The sequence below is a fragment of the Cetorhinus maximus genome, unplaced genomic scaffold, assembly GCF_964194155.1.
Source record: "Cetorhinus maximus unplaced genomic scaffold, sCetMax3.hap1.1 HAP1_SCAFFOLD_598, whole genome shotgun sequence".
Classification (NCBI taxonomy): domain Eukaryota; kingdom Metazoa; phylum Chordata; class Chondrichthyes; order Lamniformes; family Cetorhinidae; genus Cetorhinus; species Cetorhinus maximus.
This window is the reverse complement of record NW_027596540.1, coordinates 118580-141672: the sequence shown is the minus strand read 5'-3', so window position 1 is coordinate 141672 and position 23093 is coordinate 118580. Positions and strand designations below refer to the sequence as shown.

General features: G+C 44.0%; 2 protein-coding genes and 2 pseudogenes across 5 annotated transcripts in view; 1 reads left to right on the top strand and 3 right to left on the bottom strand.

The window, feature by feature from the left end:
- The window catches only part of LOC144674251 (uncharacterized), a 30571-nt pseudogene extending 27635 nt beyond the window's left edge, over window positions 1–2936 (top strand). Inside the window, exon 7 of the transcript XR_013574495.1 lies at window positions 1074–2936. The product of XR_013574495.1 is annotated as an uncharacterized LOC144674251 (transcript). The remainder of the gene's footprint in view (window positions 1–1073) is intronic.
- A 1943-nt stretch (window positions 2937–4879) lies between these two features.
- On the bottom strand, window positions 4880–5610 carry LOC144674241 (uncharacterized; annotated as a pseudogene).
- Window positions 5611–12669: 7059 nt separating this feature from the next.
- Window positions 12670–15330, bottom strand: LOC144674242 (uncharacterized). 3 transcript variants are annotated; one of them, XM_078535673.1, is made up of 2 exons: window positions 15276–15330; window positions 12670–13883 (listed from the first exon to the last, which is right to left on the bottom strand). In XM_078535673.1, exon 2 carries the CDS (start codon window positions 13513–13515, stop codon window positions 12937–12939), a length of 579 nt encoding a protein of 192 aa, XP_078391799.1. In that variant the 5' UTR covers window positions 13516–13883; window positions 15276–15330; the 3' UTR covers window positions 12670–12936. The 3 variants fall into 3 exon arrangements, with proteins under 3 accessions (XP_078391799.1, XP_078391802.1, XP_078391800.1); XM_078535676.1 differs by having other exon boundaries at window positions 15261–15311; XM_078535674.1 differs by lacking the exon at window positions 15276–15330 and adding an exon at window positions 15230–15260 and having other exon boundaries at window positions 12670–13910.
- On the bottom strand, window positions 14469–21926 carry LOC144674250 (uncharacterized). Its single transcript, XM_078535682.1, has 3 exons — window positions 21804–21926; window positions 19964–20899; window positions 14469–14498 (listed from the first exon to the last, which is right to left on the bottom strand). Exons 1-3 carry the CDS (start codon window positions 21924–21926, stop codon window positions 14469–14471), a joined length of 1089 nt encoding a protein of 362 aa, XP_078391808.1.
- Between the last annotated feature and the right edge of the window lie 1167 nt (window positions 21927–23093).

The following is a 23093-nucleotide window of genomic DNA, read 5'->3' as shown; positions in this document are numbered from 1 at the left end:
CAGCAGGAGGCAAAAAATCAGAGAGAGAGTTTGTTGTGAAGTCAATGGGTTGTTGTAAATCAGGAGGTCAGGGTTACAGTCAACAACAACAACTTCTATTTATATAGAGCCTTTAGCATCAGAAACCATCCCAGTGCATTTCACAGGAAAATTATAAAACAAAGTGTGACACCGAGACACATGAGGAGATATGAGGGCAGGTGACCAAAAGCTTGGTCAAAGAGGGCAGTTTTAAAAAGTGCCTTAAAGGAGGAAAGTGAGGTCGAGACGGAGAGATGTAGGGAGGGAATTGCAGAGCTTGGGGCTGAGGGAACTGAAGACGCAGCCACAAGGGGTGGAGAAACCACCTTCACGATTGCTCATTAAATCTCGACACAGTAAGTTCTGGACACAAGGCTCATGTTTTATTCTGTATGGTTGGTCAGGCTGTTTCAGATTAATATTTTAACACGAGTAATGAATAAAGTGAATTATCAAACATATTGTTCTCTCTAGTTGTACAAACTTGTTAAAAGGATACAGAAAGAATTATCCAACACTTTGTCTGGATTTCAGCCCAGGGAGAATGTGTGGGATGGGGATCTGCAGCTTTGAGGAATAAGAGAGGGAAAAAATGTTCTATTGAAACTAGAATTGTCTGTTCTGAATTTCTATCCTGTACTGACAGAGATGACTTGTGTAAACCCCTTTTACATGATATTACATGGGGAGAATTTGTAGACACGTAACTTGAATCGAACATCACATCAAGATCTGACAGTCACTGGATTCATCAGGACCTGAATATCATCAGCCCTTGAATCTGTAAGGAGAAATGTTTGTCCGTGGGAAAAGGTTTCAAACATCAGTGTGACTGGAAAAACACCGAGACACGCACACACTAGTGAGAGTGTTCCAGCGCACTGACTGTGGAAAGAGCTTTAACCGGTTACACAGCCGAAAAAAAAATTGCATCATTTACAGTGGGGAGGAACTGTTCTGTTTGTGAAAAAGGCTTCATCTGATCATCGAATACCACGGAGAAACCATGGAAATGTGGGGACTGTGGGCAGGCATTCACTACCCCCTCCAAGCTGGAAACTCATCGACGCACTCACACTGGGGAGAGACCATTCACCTGCTCTGAGTGTGGGAAGGGATTCACTCAGTCATACAGCCTAGCATTACACCAGTGAGTTCATACCGGGGAGAGGCCTTTCACCTGCTCCGTGTGTGGGTAGAAATTTATTAATTCTTCCAACCTTCTGAGGCACCAGCATGTTCACAGTGAGGAAAAGCCATTCATTTGCTCTTATTGTGGAAAGACTTTCAGTCTTTCAACCATCCTCATCTCACACCAGCGAGTTCACACTGGGGAGAGGCCATTCATCTGCTCCGTGTGTGGGAAGGGATTCACTGAGTCAGCCAACCTAGCATTATACCAGCGAGTTCACACTGGGGAGAGGCCATTCATCTGCTCTGTGTGTGGGAAGGGATTTATTAATTCATCCAACCTGGTGTCACACTAGCGAATTCACACTGAGGAGAAACCATTCAGCTGCACTTCCTGTGGAAAGAGTTTCAGGCATTCAAGTAATCTCAGTCTGCACCTGCAAGTTCACACAGGAGAGAGGCCATTCACCTGCTCCCATTGTGGGAAGGGATTCACTTGTTCCTCTCACCTGGTGAGGCATCAGCGACTTCACAAGTGACAGCACGGACTGGATTCTAATGTTATTGCTGCTGTTAACCATATCCAGGATTGAACCATGTTCATTCTGACAGCTGGGGTTTGTCTCTGCTGCTGTTAATAATCCCTGTAACTGGGTTGAAGTTTAATATGCTGAATCTATAGCTGATTGTGTTCTTGGGACGGCAGTGTCCCTTTAAGAACCGCTGTCTGATCTTTCCCCACAACTCTGTGACATTCATCAGAAATTAGTTTACATCAAGATTATGAACTTTTCTTCAATCCTAAATTGATCTTTGGTACGAACTCTACAATTCAGTGTCTGAAAGGTTCCACTGATTAACATCTCCAGTTAGAAAGTGCTGATTAATCCCTGCTGACAATTCTTACTGATTTGCACATTAAGCACAGTGACACATCCATTATCCACCAGAAAGAAGGGGAATGGGGTTTGGAGAATCGAGAGTCCCCAAATGTTACCCCTCCTGTCTAGTACAGAAATCCCCTTGGCACAGGAATGGAGACAAGTCCAATCCAAGTGATGGACTAAGAAATCGCCGTCTAATAAACTTATGAAATCTTCAGAAATTTATGGAATATTATAGAAATTGCTCACTCTTATGAAGGAAGCTTCCATAGCAGCTTACTGGATGACAAACACAGGACAGGCCTGTTATCTCTGCCAAGGACGTCTCAAGCACATTTCCTGAAACAAGACATTTCTAACCCTGATGTGATTGAATCTCATGACCCATATTTAAACCAACTGTCTGTCTGAAGGTTAAAACAGGCTCACGAGAGCAAAACGATTTCAAAGTGACTCGTACTGGCTTCAGCCCAGCACCCACACTCTGGCTCACACCAGTAAACCGTTCAGAGGAGATTGCAGCCACCAGCTACAGAGACCAGCACTCACTCTGAGACATCATGCGTCCGTTTGTCCTCCGGGACTGGTCGACCATTCTGACCTGTCACCGGTCATCTGTTTTCCTGTCTATTTAGCTCTTTGATCATATCTAAACTGTTGCTTCTCAATAAACTACTTTCAAATCACTTCTGAGCTCGGCCCCCTTTTTCAGGTAATCTGTGACTCCCAGACCTAAATCTTACAAGGAGTGTTAGGAGCAGGATCACAGTGGTCGAGGTCATAGGCTTGAGAAGTAACAGTCTTAGTTAAATGTGAATGGGGAAATTCCTAAGTGAAGCCAGGAGTATATAATGACATTAACATATTACAGGGAACGATGGACAGATAGGCTGACAGAGAACATGGACACGCCAGGGGTGAGAGATATCCTGGTGATTGTAGAAGGGTATGATGAGAATTACGAATATATCTCTATAGACTTTCTAAAGAGTTTCAGAAAGGCCAAATTAAATTGAAGAAAGTCCAGAATCAGTTGGAAAATATCCACAAGGTGAATGCAGGTGAAGAATGAGCTGGAAAATCTTTAAATTCTGCGCCGGAACTTTTGTTTGAACCATATGTATTTACGACATGCCAATAATTTAGAATTGTGTGAGATTTTCTGCAGGTGGGGAGGATGAATCGAAATTGATAGCTATCACGTTTACTGGATATAGTTTTTACATTTATTCTTGGCAGCTCAAGGGTTTGTGTTGCTGATTCTGATAATTCTAGTAACTTGAGTATGTTATTGATGGTATGTAATCATGAAATTATGAAAACAAGCTCTTAGCTTAGAAATAACTGGGTTAGCCAGAAATTGGTTTGTGAAAAGTCAGTAAGGATATTTCCTTCTCAAGGTGGGGAGATCTGGAAGAAATAATTGTCCAATAACCATGTAATTTTTAAAGAAATTTACTGATTGTAGGAATCTCTCTCTCTCTCTCTCACTTATGAAGAAAGCTTCCTGGGTTGACAAACACAGGACAGTGTAAGCCTGTTATCTCTGCCAAGGACATGTCTCCAGCACACACCCTGAAACAAGACACACTTGATCGGGTCAGTGGAGGGTGATGGGGGAGGAATCTCATGACCCAAATGTAAACCAACTGTCTAAGTAAAGGTTAACAGGATGCCCTAGAAAGTGATGAACCACTAAATGACTTCAAGGATTTCCAATGGAAATAGGAGGGATTAACCTGAAAATCTATCCCTTGATAATTGAATAAGCGATTGACAAAAGACCCCCAGAAATAATGTATACAAACAGCCTTTCAAGAGGAAAATCAGTTTAGAGAAGAAAGAACTTCTCAGTGATCTATGCTGGCTTCAGCTGAACACTTTGGCTTAAAGAAACCGAGAAAGGGAGAGACTGTCACCTCCAGCCATGGAGATCAGCCTCCCCCTGATCCAGAACCAGTAAATCATTCCGAGGGGACTGCCAACTCCAGCCAAGGAGATCAGCATCCCCCTGATCCAGGACCAGTAAACCATTCCGAGGAGACTGTCACCTCCAGCCACAGAGATTAACATACTCTTGCTTCTCCCTATCCATTTGTCCAATCAGGGACCAGTAAACCGTTCTCACCTGTGATGGGTTGTATGTCCTTTCTGCCTTTTTAACTGATGTATCGTATCTAAACTGTTGCTTCTTAATAAAATGCTTCAAAACACCTACGACTTCAAACCCCTTTTTGGGTAATCTGTAACTCCTGGACTAAAATCTTACACTTGACCATGAGAGTAACTGAAGGTACGAGAACTGAAATAATCTGGAGTAATGATGAGGTGTTATTTGTGGTTCAGTGTTTGCATTCGTATCTCTCAGTCAGGAGGCTGTGGGTTGAAATCCACATCTAGAAACATGAGTTTAAAATCCAGGTTGATATTTTGATGCAGTACTGAGGGAGCACTGTCAGTCTATGGCCCCATCTGTCCTCTCATTTGGGTGTAAAAGTTCCCAGGATGTTCTTCCAAAGAGCAAGGGAGTTCTCCCTGCTGTACTGCTTCATTTTTATCCTCAACAAACATCACTGAACAGGTTATCTGATCACAATCACATTTCTATTAGTGAGATCTTGCTGTGCACAATTTGGTGACAACATTTCATACATTACAACAGTGACTACACTTCAAAAAACTTAATTGGTTGTAAAGCACTTATGGACGTCCTGAAGTTGTGAAAGGTGCTATATAAATACAAGTCTCCATTAACAAAGGAGAAAATGCCCAAAAATACAACAGTTGGTAACAGGACACCAATCAGTCTCCTCTTATCTTAGAGAAATGAAGGACTGGGACACTGTGTTTGACACAAAGCTGATTTATTTAACCTATACCCAGAATATTAAACTCCAGCCCAGTTACAAGGATTACTAACACCAACAGAAACAAACTCTAACTTTCAAAATGAAACGGTTCAGTCCTGGATGTGATTAACAGCAACAATAACAGCAGAATCCAAGCCCTGCAACTTGTGAACTCGCTGGTGTGTCTGCAGGGTGGATGAACAAGAGAATCCCTTCCCACAGATGGGGCAGGTGAATGATCTCTCCCTGGTGTGAATGCGCTGGTGTTTCAGTCAGAGGGAATGCTGAATGAATCCCTTTCCACACACAGAGCAGGTGAACGGCCTCTCTCCAATGTGACTGCGCTGGTGAGTCAGCAGGTCCATTTTGCCTTTAAAGCTCTTATCACAGTCGGAACATTTAAAAGGTCTCATGTCAGAGTGAACACGTTGGTGTGAAGTGAGATGAATTCCTTTCCACAATCAGTGCAGGTGAACGGTCTCACCCCAGTGTGAATGTGCTGGTGTCTCAACAAGGTGGGTAACTGAGTGAACCCCTTCCCACACACAGAGCAAGTGAACAGCCTCTCCCCACTGTTAACTCTCTGATGATCCAACAGTTTGCATAACTGAGTGAATGCCATCCCACACTTAGGGCATGTGAATGGTTTCTCCCCAGTGTGAACTCGCTGGTGTAACTGAAGGCTGGATAACTGAGTGAATCCCTTCCCACACATAGCACAAGTATACGGCCTCTCCGTGAACTCGCTGGTTAGTCAGCAGGTTTTGTTTTCTTTTAAAGCTCTTCTCACAGTCAGAACATTTAAAAGGTCTCGTGTCAGAGTGAACGAGTTGGTGTGCAGTGAGGTGGGTTAGTCGAGTGAATCCCTTCCCACAATCTGAACAGATGAACGGCCTTTACCCAGTGTGATTGTGTCAATGAATTTCCAACGCAGTTGGTGATGTGAATCCCTTCCCACAGTCTCCACATTTCCATGGTTTCTCCGTGGTGTCAATGTCCTTGTGTCTCTCCAGGTTGGATGATTAGTTGAAGTCTCGTTCACACAGAACACGTGTATGGTTTCTCCGCACTGTGAATGGTGCAATGTATTTTCAGACTGTGTAACTGGTTAAAGCTCTTTCGACAGTCAGGGCACTGGAACACCCTCACTGCGGAATGTATGTGCTGGTGTTTTTCCAGCCACAGGCAGAACATACAAAAAATTCTCCTTCCACGTTCAACTGCCAATGATATTCAGGTCCTGATGAATCGAGTGACTTTGTCAGATCTGCAGAATTTTTTGCAAATTACCTCCTTCTAATCCCTGGAAAAGAAGTTGACAGTGTCAGTATCACTATCAGCCCAGGATTGAAATTCAGAATAGGCAATTCTAGTTCCTACAGAAAACTCTTTCTTCTCTTGTTTCTACAAAGATGGGTTCAATCAAGGTAAAAGAAGTGACATCAGCAACAAACCCCTAACAAGAATTCAGAGAACATTTCTATCTAAACCAGAATCTTGTTCACCGTGTCTATACCCTGTCTATCACTCTGTACCCTGATGTCCCCACCAGCTGATGAAGGTGGACACCACATGCTCCCTCTCCAGAGTTACTGGGGCACAGGCGAGACTGCGAAAGAGGCCGGCAGCTGGTGTGAAGCCATGCCACTGTCGCCACCCCGCACCCCCCCCCCCCCACGCCCACCATATCCCCCGACCATCTTCAATCTACAAATTGTTGTTTTAACCAAGACCAGGTTCAGGAGAAGATCCTCTAACTTACCTAGCCCCTCCACATTGGACAGGCAAAGATTGTAATCAAACACTGAGGAGCAGCGCCTTCAGGTAACGATACAGGGGCTGCAAACTCTCACAACGAATGTATGCATGGCCAATGGACTCCTCGAGGTTGCAAACATCACCTGGGCACCCATGTATGCAACGGACACTAGGACCCGGATGGGAACAGAGGCCGTGAAAGTCCGCCCATTCGGTTACGTCACCAAGACGCGAGCATTATGCTCCCTGCTGAACCAACAGGCCGTTTCGTGGGAAGAGACCCGAAGCTGCAGGTTTGTTTTCGGGGCATGAGGCCTTCCGCAGGTGTTTAGAAACCCTCCCCTTCGATTCCGCATCCATTCTGGTGATACGACAGACAAGCGGCTCTCCAGAGCCATCATTGCGCATGCTCCAAACGATGGGTAGAAATGCGCGTGCGCACTGCTCTCCTGTAGTGCGGATAGGAGGCATTCACCATTGCGAGGGATGCTGGGTAATGTCCCCGCCACGGAAAGTCCTAACCAGTGTATAGAGATTTATTTTGATATGACGTGGATTTTTGAGCGCGGTGGTGTGGAAATCAATGAAAATCGGATCCAAGTTATACAGAAACCCGAGTAAAACTCTCCTTCCATCTTATGTGCATAAGCCAGCAGTTTTTCCATCCACGGGTCTTTTAATGCTCCAGGGTCAGGGAATCCAGCTAGAACTAGTTTGTGTACAAGGTGATTGCGTGGATCCTGAGCTGTGGAGGGATTTACACAAAACAATGGTAATTTTAAAGGTTGAAGGCATCGAAATTTTTACTCCATTCTGAAGACCAAGAATGTTACCTTAACTACTGAAAGAGAGAAAAAGTGAAACATTGTCCATCTAAATATTGGAAATAGGTTAAAAATGAGGGGGAAATCAAACTCCATATCTTTAACAGATATTGACATGGAAAGAGGGAAATGATTGACCTTCAGAGATCCAGTCCACTTGTGAATCAATCACCACTCACCAACACTGTTACACTGTCAGAGTTCAGGGGCTCAGAGGGAAAAAAAATTGCTGCTGTGAATCTAATTTGGGAAGTACAGTTAGAGAAACAGGATTCAATTTATAAACTAAAGTATTGAAATTCAACTAACAATAATTGTTTCCAATTAACATATTCATTTTGCCCAGCACTCGTGGGAAATGTTCACTGTTTTATACTATTCTATTTTTCTATGATTATGATGCATGACCTTCCCCTCCATTCTGTAACATATAAATGGTGAAGCATTCTACCCAGAATGTTCCATGTGGGTGAATATGGCCAATCTTCATCAGAAGGGCCGTAACGTACAGGTGGGGGAAGGCCCCACCTCTCCCGGAAGGAAGGGATCTGCTGGACACAGCCTCTCCCACCTTACAAATATGTGGGGCTTCTTCATATTGCAACATCCCAGCCAATTCGTAGTTGTGAGATTGCAGGAGAGTAATGTTTTTACTTAGGCTGGGAGAGTTTGATGGGACAGTGTCGAGGGCGTTTAACTCTCTATCAAAACCGTGCTGTACCTGCTCTGTGGCACTGTTTGATGTGGCATGTTGTGGGAGTTCTCTGTATCTAAGCTGGGCTGTACTCGCCCTGGACATGTTTAACGAGACGATTTGGAAGAAGCTTTGTTCGGCCTCTAATTCTCACACTTGTTGTACCTACCTTGGGAATATTTGATGGGAAAGTGTAGCGGGACCTTTACTCTGTTTCTAATACATGTTGTACCTGCCCTGAGTGAATTCCACATTGGAACAGGCAGTGAGATAATGTTATTCCTCTTCACACAATGTTTGCCTGAAAATCTCATATGAGAGACCTAATAATGTCTTTGTATTGAGTTCATCTCCTGACCCTGGCTCAGTGTCAAGAACATGCATTATCTGTCCTTTCAGATCATTGGTCTATTCATGTCCAATCTTATCTTCAACAGGACCTCCTAGAACCTGCTCTGATTGCAGATTCTTAGTTTTAATTTGTGTAAGTGCCTTTGCTATTGAGAAATGTTTAATAGAGTTATTAAAATTATTCAGATCTTCCTCACCTGGCTTCCCTCTGTCTACATTCCCCACCTTGAGGCTCAAGAATGTTCTTCCTTTTGTAGCTTCAAAGCTTTTCTCTTGGTCAGTGCAAACATTTCCATTATATCCTTTCTCCTTGTTACCTGTCTTTGAATTCTCTTCATCAACCAGACCATGAACGTTAGGGGACTTAGCATCATCGGTAATACCAAGAGGAAATTAGAGGCAGTTATTATCCAAGTATGTTGTTCTGTATTTCACACTATTTGCTACGGGGGCTGATCACCCAGTGTAACAATGGACCATACAATATTAACAGTAAGAGGTGGAATTTAATGTGTTTATTTCTATCCTGATTGTTTTAAAGTCTGTTTCTCCATGGAGTATGTGTAATGCATTGATAATATAAAATGTCTCATCCTACTAACCACATTAATCACTTTATGCTGTTATGTTGTTGAGTTCCTGAGCATGTCTGGGATTCATTCCTCAGAGCAGGTTCACCATGCATTTCAACATGTTAGTTACTTCAAAAGTAACCAATCACATCTACACACTCACACCAGTATCCCAATATCATGCTACACATGCCGTCTGATACAAGCCATTCTTGACTTTCAGGTAATCTTACCAAAAGATCAGGAGGGTGTCTGACGATCTTGACTTATCTCCCCATTGCAGGGTGCAATTCCTCAGGTACTGACCAGACAATTAAATGCATTTACCTTGAAAAGTTCAGAGGCAAGAAAACTAAAATCTCCAAGAAAAGGCTTTCAACTTATTAGTCTCATTTACACTTTCCTTTCTTCCGCTTAAATGTACATGGATACAAAATTGAGCTATTTTATTGACCTATACCCAGGATGAGTTCTTACAATTTCCATTTGTTCATATGATTTTCTCTATCTTTTACTCAAAGTGGGCCATCCCATTAATTATCATTCTATCTCATTTATGAGCCCTGGAGGAACTTAACTGTCCAACTCAATATTCACGTAATATGGTGTTTTTACATCAGAGATAGAAATACTTACAATTCTCCCATATCTCCCGTTCTCAAGTACTTTGTCTTAAAAGGTAACAAATGGGATAAAGCCAAACCATTAAAAGGCAAAGTCTTTAGTTCAAATTGTCACAGTGGAAAGGGTTAACTATTCTGCTTGTTTGCGGAAAGGTTGGAGCAAACATTCTCAAATGTGCACAATTGTATCAACTTTACATAACTTTTCTTTTCAGATCAAAGATGAGCCAAAGACGATTTTTGTTTCTCCAATTCTTTTGGTATTTCTCACAGCTCTTTTGTTCTCTCTTCAGATTACTGTTACGATCCCAGCTGACGTTCATACTGGACAATAAGATCCCAGAGTGAATCCTGGTTTGAGAGATCCTAATTTTCTTTGAAGAAACCGTGGAGGAAAAGTCATCAACAGGAGTCTGTTGACGAATTTCTAACGCAAGGAATAAACTATTTATTAAACAAGAAAAAATGAACTATATTATGCCAGACAAATAATGGGAAAGATCTCAATACCAACACAAGAAGACACTTCAGACACACACTATTCCTTTACCCCAACAATATCTTTACAGGGAAGAGTTACCACGAGATTGACACAAAAGCTTTTCGCTTCGGACTGCCACAGTTGCAAACAATTTTCTTCCGGTGAAATCCTGAGCATTCACTCGATGCTTATCACCCAACTTGTATCTCTCCCTGAAACACCCAAAAAACACATTCTGAACTCTTTGCTTCTTCAACTGCAAAGTGAACAAATGAGTTCCCTAAACTCTATCTTCCAGTAGCATCTCTGCTAAACTGATCAATTTACTGAGTTCTATTAGCTGATTATTCAGTTAACTACTGTCCCCAAGAGCCTCAGAATTTTTCTTATCAGAGAGCTTAAAATTCCTGTCCTCTCTCTCTGACACACTCTGAACACTCAATGACAGATGCGACCAAAGCAGATTCCATGGATTTCTCAACACCCCACCCAGACGTTTGTCACATTGTGAGACAATCAATCCCACAGAAACTTTGTCTTTCTCATGAGGGTTTCTGATCTCCACATCTGAAGACCTTGCCTTGGAATTCTTTCCAAAAGTATTCCGACTCGGGCAGTTTCAACAATGGCCCACCTCACAGGGTTTTAATCTCTCCTTCTGAGATTCCTTTCCCCTGGATTCTCGAGCACACTCAAGCATCACATTCCAAGCACAATTTCAGATCTTTGGCTGTGCCAAGCAGAACACCACTGCTTCAAAGAGGTACCCAACAGCCCACAGCATTGAGTCACCAACCTTCAGCTGCCTTCTCGGATCTTCAGGGCTTCTCTCAAGCCCAATTCACTATAAGTCTGCTCACTGCAGCTCCTTCTTTAACTCTGAACCTATTTCTCTGCTCCTTTCCTTTACCTCATTCAAGGGGATCTATTCCTGTCCCCTCTCTTCATTCCTTACCTGGAACTACCTTTTGGGACCTCGCCCTGGTTTGGGAGCTTCTCCCTGTCCCTGTCCCAAGTCCTGCTCCCTGGGACACCTCCAAGATAATGGTGCTCCGTTTCAGGTCATCTGACTTGCATTTCCAAACTGAACCAACAGAGATGAGTTGAGGTTTCATCACACACCTTTTCAAATGTGTAATATAACTGAAGAAAAATGAAACTAAATAAGTTAGCATTGAAGTTTCAACCTTCTTAGACCAAAAAGAGTCAAAGAGGGTGGAGCTTCCCACAGCTTGTCAACTCCAGCTCATAATTTCAAGGCTGAAGCTTATCTTTAGGGAATCCAACTTTTCAGTGCCTTTGATAATTCTACAAGTAAATTGTGATTAATGCTACAAGGTTTAATTTAATCAGTAATTGTAATATTTCACTTTTCTCAGCACAGAAGCTGGCAGCATTTTAAATCCCAATTGTATGCTTCTCTTGTAGCTGGTGTATGGAGAAGATCATGTCCACTGTAGATCCGCCAGCACAGAAACTGCACTGTGCTTCTGGGTACACATGACCGCAGTGAAGGTCTTCCCTATGATACTAAGGAATGAGATACCCCTGTAGTTGTTGCAATCCCCTCTGTCACCATTGTTTTTGTATATTGTGATGAGTTTTGCATTATGCATATCTTGTGGAACAGATCCTACTTTTCAGAGAAGGAGGTGGTCACAATATCTGGGACTTCCTGTGCCTGAGCAGTTTGGTTAGAACACTATCCTTGCCGGGTGATTTACTGCTTGCTAAGCAATAATTGGCCTGTTCAAACTCAAATGATGCAGGTTCCTCATCCAACGCAACCATGATGGGAAGCTGCAGGAGAGTCAAATGGAGACTGAGAGATGTACGTCTCACAGGAGTACAGCTCACAGTAATGTTCAACCCAGTGGGATATCTGTTTACTTCTGTCAGTGAGTACGTCACCATCCGTGATTTCAGGGGTCAACTTTGGTGATGGTCGGACCAAGCACCCTCTTGATCCCATCATACATAGCACATACATTTCCACTGTCACAGGCAGTTTGGATTTCTTGATATAGGCTGATCCAGTGTTTATTTGCACAGGATCTCCCTGTCTTTTACATGACTGTCTTGACTACTTTCAAATTGTGCAGTGTTCTAGCTGTTGGGTTTATGTTGTGCATCAGGTAGGCTTTGCTTTTTGCTTCAATGACAGATGTCATCTCAGCTGAATAGGTCCTAAACCAGTCTTTGTTGAGGGTTCCACCTTTACCAAATGTTGCTGCTGCTGTGTCAGAAATGATTGAATCAGCGACTTCCAAACTTCATCAATATCAATGAAGCTTTTATTGATGTGCCTGTAAAATATTTACTGCTTTGTTTAATGTTCCTTATTAATTTAACCTCATGATGAAGGTGTCACTGAAGAATGTGCAAGTCAGTAAGAATTGTCAGCAAGGATTAATCAGCACTTTATAACAAGAGATGTAAAAAATGGAACCTTTCTGACACCAAATTATAGATTTATATAAATTAGGATTGAAGTAACAGTTCATAATTTTATTGTAAACTTGTTCTTGAGAAGAGTTCTTGTATTAAGGGGTAAGATCACAAATGGTGCTTTCAAAAGGGTCATTGCAGCCCCGAAAGTCAGTGACATCTCCAGAATATTAAACTCCAGCCAGTTATAAGGTTGTGAATATCAGCAAAAACAAACCTAATATTGTCGGACTATCAGTCCTGGGTGTGATTACCAGCAGCAATAACAGCAGAGTCCAACCCCTGTAATCACTTGTGAACTCACTCGTGTCTCAGCAGGTGTTGTGACTGAGTGAATCCCGCCCCACACAAGAAGCAGGTGAATGGTCTGTCCCCGGTGTGAACTCGCTGATGTGTCAGTAGTTGGGATGACCAAGGGAATCCCTTCCCACACACGGAGCAGGTGAACGGCTTCTCCCCGGTGTGAGTACGTTGGTGTTCATTGAGGTCGGTTGACTGCCTGAAACTCTTTCCACAGGAAGTACAGCTGAATGGATTCTCCTTTGTGTGCATTCGATGGTGTGACTGGAGGGTGAATACCTGAGTAAATCCCTTTCCACACACGAAGCAAGTGAATGGTCTCCCACCCATGTGAATCCGCTGGTGTTCAGTGAGGATGGATGAAGACTTGAACTTCTCTCCACAGGTTGTGCAGCTGAATGGCTTCTTCTCAGTGTGAACTCGCTGGTGTGACGGAAGGCCGGATGACCGAGTGAATCCCTTCCCACACACAGAACAGCTGAACAGCTTCTCCCGTGTGTGAATGCGCTGATGGATTTTCAGCCGGGATGAAGAATTGAATTCTTTTCCACAGTCCTCACATTTCCATGGTTTCTCCATAGTGCTGCTGTCTTTGTGTCTCTTAAGGTTTGAGGATCAGTTGAAGCCTTGTCCAGACACACTGAACACATGTACAGTTTATCCCCACTGTGAATGGTGTGAAGTTTTTTCAGGCTGTGTAACTGGTTAAAGCACTTTCCACAGTCAGTTTACTGGAACACTCTCACTCAGGTGAATGTGTGTCTTGGTGATTTTCCAGTCACACTGATGTTTGAAACATTTCCACACAGACTGAACAGGCAAACATTTCTCCATCCACATTGAAAGGCTGATGATCTTCAGGTCCTGATGAATCGAGTGACTCTATCAGTTTATGCTGTGATGTTCGGTTTGAGCCTCCTGTCTGTAAATCCACCCGTTCTAATATCCTAGAAAAGGATTTACAAAACTCATCACTGTAAATACAGGACAGAAATTCTGAACAGACAAGTCTTGTTTCTATGGAACATGTTTTCCCCTCATGTTCCTGCAAATCCTCATCCCACACACTCTCCCTCCTACCGTGCTGAAATCCAAATCCCAGAGTGACCAACCTTACTGTATTTTACAGAATTGTCCCCTATTTGAGAGTCAGTTATTCTGGTCTTCCTGGTGCCGGAACTCCGTTTTGTCCCTTAAATTGGACCGGTCAATGGGACTAGCGGAATAATATTTCGGCACAGACTAGAAGGGCCGAATGGCCTATTTTTCTGTGCTGTAGTGTTCTATGGTTCTGGTCGCTCTCCATACAGAACCCTGTCCCCCACTGTTTCTGTGCTCCAACAGCTCTGGCAGCCAATTCACCGCATCACCCCCCACCTCAGGCAACACCCCACCCAACAAACCCCCACCCACTCGTATGGACTCCCAAGGCAGGCTGTCCCTCAATTTTCTTCCTGTGATATGGTCATCCTGCCAAACCTTTCATACCATATCCACCATTCCTTTCCTCACTCCCAGTTTTATCCCTCTGTCTACTCTGGCTGGGTTCTGTTCTCAAATACCTGTGTGGAAAGTGAGAATATAATCGATGAATCAATCATTTTCTCTCCTGGTCACTGGGCCCCTGAAGCCCCGCCCACTTACTGTTGCTTCAGCAAGAAAGTAAAAGACCCGGAGCAACAAACGCGGGTCCTGCAGGTTCTTATTGGGAGTTTGGGGCCTCCAGCGGGTGTTTCTGAATCCTCCCCGCCCACCTCCCAGGGTTTCCTTCCTTCCCACAGATCAGATTCCTCATTGATTTGAGCCCAAAGTGTAACCTCTTATTTATTGTCCCCCTCTCCCCCATCCTCTGATGTGAACCATCCTCCACTCGCTGACCCAGGATGGCGGCCGTTAACCTGGGCCTGTTCCCGGGAGGGAGAAGCCCCGCAGCTGCACACCAGGCGCTGATAATTATTCATAACGGTCACTCCAGCTCACAATGCCCGGGCAGTGATTGACGGCAGGTACGGACCAATAGGAATAGGGGATGGGGCTGTAGGACCGAACGAGAGCGGTTGGTCCTCCAATCGGACTGAATGGGGGGGCGGGGCTGAGCCCATAACTCCATCATCCCTCATTGTCTCCGCAGGCGCCCCGGCTGCGCACTGTCCCCGATAAAGGTGGCGGCCGTTAACCCGGGCCTGTCTCGGAGAAAAGCCCGAGAAGCTGTCGCCCTTTCAAATACTGTGCCCAAGCTTCGTATTCGGGGCTGGAGGCTTACACGAGGTGTTTATGAAGACTTCCAACACACCCGCCGGCTCCTTTCCTCCCTCCTGACCCACCCGGCGGTAACTCACCAGCTGAGAATTTCCACACAGCCGCTTCAGTCATCCGCCATCGTCGGCAATGCGCATGCTCCAGCTCACAATGCCCATCATCAATAGGTAGATGGGGCAGGGTTCGAGGACCGAGAGGGAGCGGCTGGTCCTCCAACCAATCGGAATGAATGAGGGGCGGGGCTGAGCCCGGATCTCCCTCATTGGCTGAAACTCTGCATCATTTTGAAAGATTTGTCTCAAACTCCAGGAGAAAACTGGACCTTTCTGTTTGTGGCTTAAAACAGATGAAACCCTGTGGGTGTGGAGCAAATATTTCAACATTTGTTACTGAAATGTGGGAACATGATGAAACAATGGACACACAATTCAAGGGCTGACTTTGAGGAATAACTGGGCAGACAGGGAATGTCACCATTGGAACAAGGAGAGTCTCTGGTTTCAATAAATGAACTGGAAGAAGGGTTAGGATAGGTTAGGGAGAAGGTTAATACTGTCATCATTCAGAACAACAAAGAATATAAAGGAAGAACTGATTTCAAAGACAAACTCTTGTATTATGTATGGATGAGATATGCTGAATAAGTTTAAAAGGGGTTTTCTATATTAGACAAAATCTAGAACTCAGATGAGGATATGGATTGGTGTTCGGTGGGAAGATCTGGATCAGTGTTTTACTCCAGGAAGCCTTAAAGTCAGGGTGACAGTATTTCAGAACAGATTTCTGTGATAGCAGCAATCCCATTGCTAACTGTCAGTATGACCAATGGAAGTATTTAAAGTGGAGACCAGAGGGGTGCTTAAGGATGATGTACACAAGGAATTTGTGAACTATCTGAGGATAACAGTGTGCGGAAAGGAAGGGATGTGGAAAGGAGCAGACATTTCATGTTGTTCCAGGCGAAGTGGGTCCTAGTTGTGTCGGAGTCAGGTTTTACACAGCACAAGGTCAGCCTGTGGTTTCACCCTGGATGAAGAATCTCTGAATGGTACCATTCAAATCACTCGATGGGATTCTCTGAGAACCAACATCGTCTGCTCAAAGAGAGGAAGGTTTTGTGTTACAGCTAATGAGAAGCAGCATACACACTCAGAGACCTACATACAAAGACCCATATGCTCTCTCACACACAAGCACACACATCCACATGTACACAAACTAACACACACAGCCATCCTCCCCCCACCCACCCCCGCACATTCTCACATGGAACAGGTCCTGTGCCATTGGATGGACACTTGCCACCCTGAATAAAACTGGGGATAAAGTATTGATGTCTGTAAGGGCCATAATATTAGATAAATCCAAGTAAATATTACTCTTGACTCCCTTGTAGATCAAAAATCTGTCTAACTCAGCCTTGAATATATTCAATGACCTGGCCTCTACTGCTCTCTGGGGTAGAGAATTCCAAAGACTGACGACCCCCTGAGAGAAGAAATTCCTCCTCATCTCTGTCTTAAATGGGAGACTCCTTAGTTTTAAACTGTGTCCCCTAGCTCTAGATTTCTTCATGATGGGAAACATCTGCTCAGTATCTACACTGTCATCCCCCCCAGAATCTTCTTTGTTTCAGTAAGTTCACCTCTCATTCTTCTGAATCCCAACAAGTATGGGTGCAACCTGTTCAACCTTTCCTCATAAGACAACCCCTTCATCTTAGGAGTTGGCCTAATGAACCTTCTCTGAACTGATTCCAATGTTAGTATATCATTCCCTAAGTAAGAAGACCAAAACTGTACAAGTACTCCAGCTGCTGTCTCACCAATGCCCTGTGTAGTTGTAGCAAGTTCCCTATTCCACCCCCTTCCAATAAAGGCCAACACTCCATTTGTCTTCCTCATTACTTGCTGAACCTTCATGCTAATTTTTCATGATTCATGTACAAGAACACATGAGGGAGTGGTAGAGGCAGGAACCCTCACAACATTTATGAAGTATTTAGATGACCACTTGAAATGCCATAGCATACAGGGCAATGGGTCAAGTCCTGGAAAATGGCCAGCACAATCACAATGGGCCCAAGGGCCTGTTTCTGTGCTGTATAAGTCTATGACTCTATGACTATGACTCTATGACACCCAGATCCTTCTGTACTGCAGCATTGTGCAGTCTCTCACCTTTTAAATAATTTTCTACTTTTATATTCTTCCCGCCAAAGTGGGAAAGCTCCCATTTTCCCACATGATGCTCCATCTGCCAAATTTTTGTCCATTCAGGTAACCTATCCATGTCCTTCTGCAGACTCTTGGTATCCTCCTCACAACTTGCTTTGTATCATCAGTGATTTTGGCTACAATACAGTCAGTTCCTTCATCCAAGTCATTATTAGAGCCGGCTGCTTTTGTCTTCTTCAATTGTGGGTGATATTGGTCCCCATTCTCCTGGACACTGAATCCATCTTGTTCTAAACTGGGTTCAATGTCAGACAGTTCAGGGAGTCAGGAATCATTCACCCCTAGACCTACACTGACAGACAAAACTGCAGACAGTTCTCAGTAAGGATTCCTCTGGTTCCTCACTTTAGTCAGTTGTCTGGACCATTAGTCAGGATACTGAAACCCACCTTTCTTACAGTCCACTCCTGGAGGCCCCATCCCTGAGCCTACAATCTTCAGCAGGGTCAGTGGTGGAGTTCCACAGCGGGAGTGATCTCAGAGTAACTATCAGGAATGCACCCTTGGGGATGTTCCAAGGCATATGGTTTTAGTTATCCTGGTGTCTTACACACACACACACATTAATAAAACAGGGAGTTTCTGAAAACACGCTGCAGGTCCTCCTTTATTTGGAGATCAAATGTCTGCTGTATGATTGTCCCAGAAGTTAACAGGCTTCTGTGAATCCTCCAGTTAGATGTTCCCAGTTTTAAATTGGTTTATTTTAAATGTTTTAACACCAGCTTTAAAGTGCTAGATTCAGGACTGCCACAAAAACACATTAAATCTCCATGGAATAATTACCACAGTCATTCTCTTAAACTTAAACCTGCTGTTTCACTTTTAGTCAGAAACAGATCACAACTTTACACCAATCTCTGATTTGACAGCACATTTCCAGCATTCACCGTTGTTCTTCCTGACTCTAAACACAGTTGTGAAGGAGCCTTCTGTTCCGTGTCTAGGAGCTCTGAACCATGGAAGACAGCGGCTGGGACACATTTCTTACATACCCCAGGATTAACCCACATGGGGACTTTGTCGTCAGTGAAGAGAGATGAGAAAGACCCTGTCAGTGTGACCCTGAAGGACTGTGTCCAGGCTGAAGTTCTGTTCCTGCCGTATGATCTTACCCTAGCTTGTCCTTTCTGAGTTCCAGCCAGGTGATGTTAAACACTCAGGTGGGAAAGACAAAAATCTACAACATGTTGAAAACAAAGCTGTTTTATTTCACATTTATCCAGAATATTAAACTCCAGTCCAATTAGCGAGGTTATTAACATCATCAGAAACAAGCTCCAACTGTCAGAGTAAAAACATCAGAAAGTTCTGGTACAGAAAAAGGCCATTTGGCCCATCGTGTCTGAACTGGCTGAAATAAAGCTATTCAGCCAATCCCACTTTGCAGATCTTAGTTTGTCACCCTGTATGTTCCAGTAATTCAACTGCATATCCAAGTCTTTCTGTTAAATGCAATGAGGGTTTCTGCCTGTACGACCCAATCAGATAGTGAGTTCCAGACTTGCACCACCCATTGGCTGAAATGATTTCTCCCTCCCCCTCTCATTCCTTCTGCCAATTATTTTAATTCTAAACTATACCCTCCCTCTGGTTATTGATCTCTCTGCTAAGAGAAAAAGGTCCTTCCTGTCCACTCATTCTGGGCCCCTCATAATTTCATACACATCAATTAAATCTCCCCTCAGCCACAGAAAATAACCCCAGCTTATCCAATCTTTCCTCATAGTTGAATTTCTTCAATCCTGTAAATCATAAATCTCCTCTGTACCCTCTCTGGTGTGAGAATATCCTTCCTGTAATGCAGTGTCAGAGCTGTACTCAGTACTCTAGCTGTGCTCTAACTAGTGTTTTGCACGATTCCAGCATAATCTCCCTGCTTGTATATTCTAGACTTCAGCCAAGAAAGGAAAATGTCCCAAATGCCTTCTTGACCACCTGATCTACCTGTCCAACCACCTTCAGGGATCTGTGGATATGCACTCCAAAGTCCCTCTGTTCCTCTACACTTCTCAGCATTAACCCATTAATTGTTCATTCCCTTGTCTTGTTTGCCCTCCCAAATTCATTATCTCACACTGCTCCAGATTGAATTTCATTTGCCATTTTCCTGTCCATCTGACCAGTCCATTGATATCTTCCTGCAGTCTATGGCTTTCTTCCTCATTGTTAAACACATAAACAACTTCAGGATCACCTGCAAACTTCTTACTCATGATCCCCACATTTAAGTCTAAATGATTGCTATAAACCACAAAACTGTGGAGCCCCACTGGAAACAGGCATCCAGACATGATTCAGCACTGGATGTGATTAACAGCAGCAATAACAGCAGAATCCAACCCCCACTGTCGCATGTGAACTTGCTGGCATCTCAGCAGGTTGTTTGACTGAGCGAATCCCTTCCCACACACGGAGCAGGTGAACGGCCTCTCCCCTGTGTGAACACGCTGGTGTGTCAGCAGATTCTGTTTACTTATAAATCTCTTTTCACAGTCAGAACATTTAAAAGGTCTCTGATCAGTGTGAACAAGCTGGTGTGTAGTGAGATGGGATGACTGAGTGAATCTGTTCCTGCACAAGGGGCAAGTGTATGGTCTCTCCCCAGAATGAAATCGCTGATGCTTCAGAAGGTTGGATGAATCAATGAATTCCTGCCCATACTCAGAGCAGGTGAACGGCCTCTCCCCAGTGTGAACTCGATGGTGTCTCACCAGGTGGGCTAACCGAGTGAATCCCTTCCCACAGATAGAGCAGGTGAATGGCCTCTCCCCAGTGTGAATGTGTTGATGTTTCAGAAGATCCTTTTTGCTTTTAAATTTTTTCTCACAGTCAGAACAATGGAACGGTCTCTGATCAGTGTGAACAAATTGGTGTGTCAGAAGGTGGGATGAACAAGTGAATCCCTTCCCACACACGGAGCAGGTGAATGGTCTCTCCCCAGTCAGAGTGCGTTGGTGGTTCAGTAAATCCTTTTTACTTTTAAAGCTCTTCTCACAGTCAGAACATTTAAAAGGTCTCTTATCAGTGTGAACAAGTTGGTGTGTCAGGAGGTGGGATGACTGAGTGAATCTCTTCCCACACACTGCACAGGTGAATGGCCTCTCCCCAGTGTGAGAGCGTTGGTATATCAGTAGATCCTTTCTGCTTTTAAAGCTCTTCTCACAGTCAGAACATTTAAATGGTCTTTGATCAGAGTGAACCTGCTGGTGAGTCCGGAGGGTTGATAATGCATTAAATCCCTTCCCGCATTCAAGGCAGGTGAATGGCCTGCCACCAGTATGAACATGCTGGTGTGTGTGGAGGCTGGATGACTGAGTGAATCCTTTTCCACACACAGAGCAGGTGAACGGCCTCTCCCCAGTGTGAATACGTCGATGAGTTTCCAACTCAGATGAGTAATTGAATCCCTTCCCACAGTCCCCACATTTCCATGGTTTCTCCATGGTGTGGGTGTCCTTGTTTCTCTCCAGGTTTGACAATCAGTTGAAGCCTCATCCACACACAGAACACGTGTACAGTCTCTCCCTGCTGTGAATGGTGCACTTTTTTTTCGGGCTGGTTAAAACTCTTTCCAATCATTGCACTGGAACACTCTCACTCATGTGTGTATGTCTCAGTGCTATTCCAGTCACAACGTTGTTTAAAATCTTTCCTTACAGACAGACATTTCTTCTTCCAAATTCAAAGGCCGATGATATTCAGGTTCTGATGAATCGAGTGACTCTATCAGATCTTGACATGATGTTTGGTTTGAATTTCCCATCTGCAAATCCAACCCTCTGAATGCCCTGTAAAAGGAGTTTACATTAAAATACTCAGAATATTCAAAAAGCAAAGGCCATTCTGTCCAACGACTACGCTGGTTTTTATACACCACATGCTTCTCCTCCCATTCCATGCACCTCATCTCATCCTTTCAGCTTATCTTTCTATTCCCATTTCCCTCACGTACTCATCTAGTTTCCTTTCAAAATTATCTCAATGGTTTCCTATGAGTTTCACATTGTAATCACTCTCAAGAAATTTCAAGTGAAAACATTCTCTCCATATCTACCGCGTCCAACCCATTGATCATTGTGAAGACCTCTATCAACTCACTGCTAACTCTTCCATTTTCTAAAGGAAAAAGAAAGCTCCACCCTTTTCAATCTTTCATAACAGAAATATTTGTTCTGGTTTACAAAACTCATCACTGTCAATCCAGGATAGAAATTGAGAAGAGACAAACATCTCTCTTGGTTTTAGTTTGCTGGGTGTAAATCCTCCCCTTCTAACCCCCTGTAAAAGGAGTTTCCAAAATCCATCCCTGTCAGTCTAGGATAGAAATGAACACCATTCTCTCCTCCTGCTGTCAGGGACAGGGATTACTGCGCATGCGTACTGCTGCACATTGACCCTAGAAAGATGGCGGCCGTTCATTCGGGCCTGTGACCGGAGGAGGTCGGCAGCTTTGCTCGATTTGGTGCAAACGCGGATCCGGCAGCTTCTCATTCGGGTTTAGAGGCCGATACCTAGCGTTTATGAAGCATCCAGTCCATTCTCCGGCTCCATTCCTCTCCTCAGTTACGCTGTTTCTCACCTTGTCCCCCCATCCTTCCTCCTTCAACTCCCGCAAGCCCCAGTCTTCAGTCACAACGACATTGCGCCTGCGCGCAGGGCGCCAGCCTGATGGATGATCAGGTGGCACCCTTCCTTCATTTCGATTGGTTGGAGGACCACCAGATAGTCCCGCTCAGTCTTCCAGTCCCGCCCACTCTTCCTATTGGTCCGGAGCTGCCGTTAATCACCCGGGCATTGTGACGGTTTCAAACGCTGAGAGCGGCCACAGACTCAAGCCTGACTTGATGACTCTTGGCAGCATTTTCTGTTCGGGAATTAGAGCTAGAGATGGAGTGTCTACGGAGAGGGAAACAGAGTAAATGTTTCAGGTCGCTAAATTTTTATCCAAGCTGGAAGAATTTAGAGATTTAGTTGTTTTCCAGCATGTACGGAGTCAGGGAAATGAGAAGGGGAAAGGAGAAAAGAACAAACGGTCTTGTGATAGGATGGAAGGCTGGAGTGATTAAATGACAAAGCGGATGATGCAAGGCAACACTGGGTGATAAGGAGACAAGTAAATAAACTAATGGGACAAGTGAAGAGACAAAAGACAGGTCCAGATGAGATATGAATGATAACAGCAGAACAATTACAAGCACCTACTGTCTGAAAAAATGGGAGTGGTGGTTATGATCCAAAATTGTTGAAATTAATGTTGAGTCCAGAAGGTTGCAAAGTGTCTAATCAATGATGAGCACTGTTCCTCGAGTTTCCTTTGAGATTTATTGGAACAGTGTAGGAGGCTGAGGACAGAGAGGTCAGAACTGAAGTGAGGCAGAGAACTAAAATAGTAAATGATCAGAAGCTCAGTATCACGTTTGCAAACTGAATGGTGATGTTCCACAAAGCAGTCACTCAATTTAATTTAATCTCCTCAGTGTAGGAGAGATGGCATCATGAGTAATGAAAACACGATGCTAAATTGCAACAAGTACAAGGAAATCACTGTGCCACCTGGAAAGCGTATTGAGAGCTGGGAATGTAGGAAGGGAGGAGATGAAAGGGTGGGTGCAGCATCTGCTGTGCTCACACGGAAATGATACAAAATGATGTTCATAA

Excerpts from the sequence above, each read along its gene's own strand:
- LOC144674242 (XM_078535673.1), bottom strand. The coding sequence starts at position 13,515 with ATGGAGAAACCATGGAAATGTGAGGACTGTGGAAAAGAATTCAATTCT.
- LOC144674250 (XM_078535682.1), bottom strand. The coding sequence starts at position 21,926 with ATGAGAAGCTGCCGGATCCGCGTTTGCACCAAATCGAGCAAAGCTGCC. Across the intron at positions 20,900-21,803 it reads TGCAGCAGTACGCATGCGCA|AGAAACAAGGACACCCACAC; the intron begins GTAATCCCTGTC and ends TCAAACCTGGAG. Across the intron at positions 14,499-19,963 it reads ATCTCACTACACACCAGCTT|GTATTTGAGAACAGAACCCA; the intron begins GTTCACACTGAT and ends CTTTCCACACAG.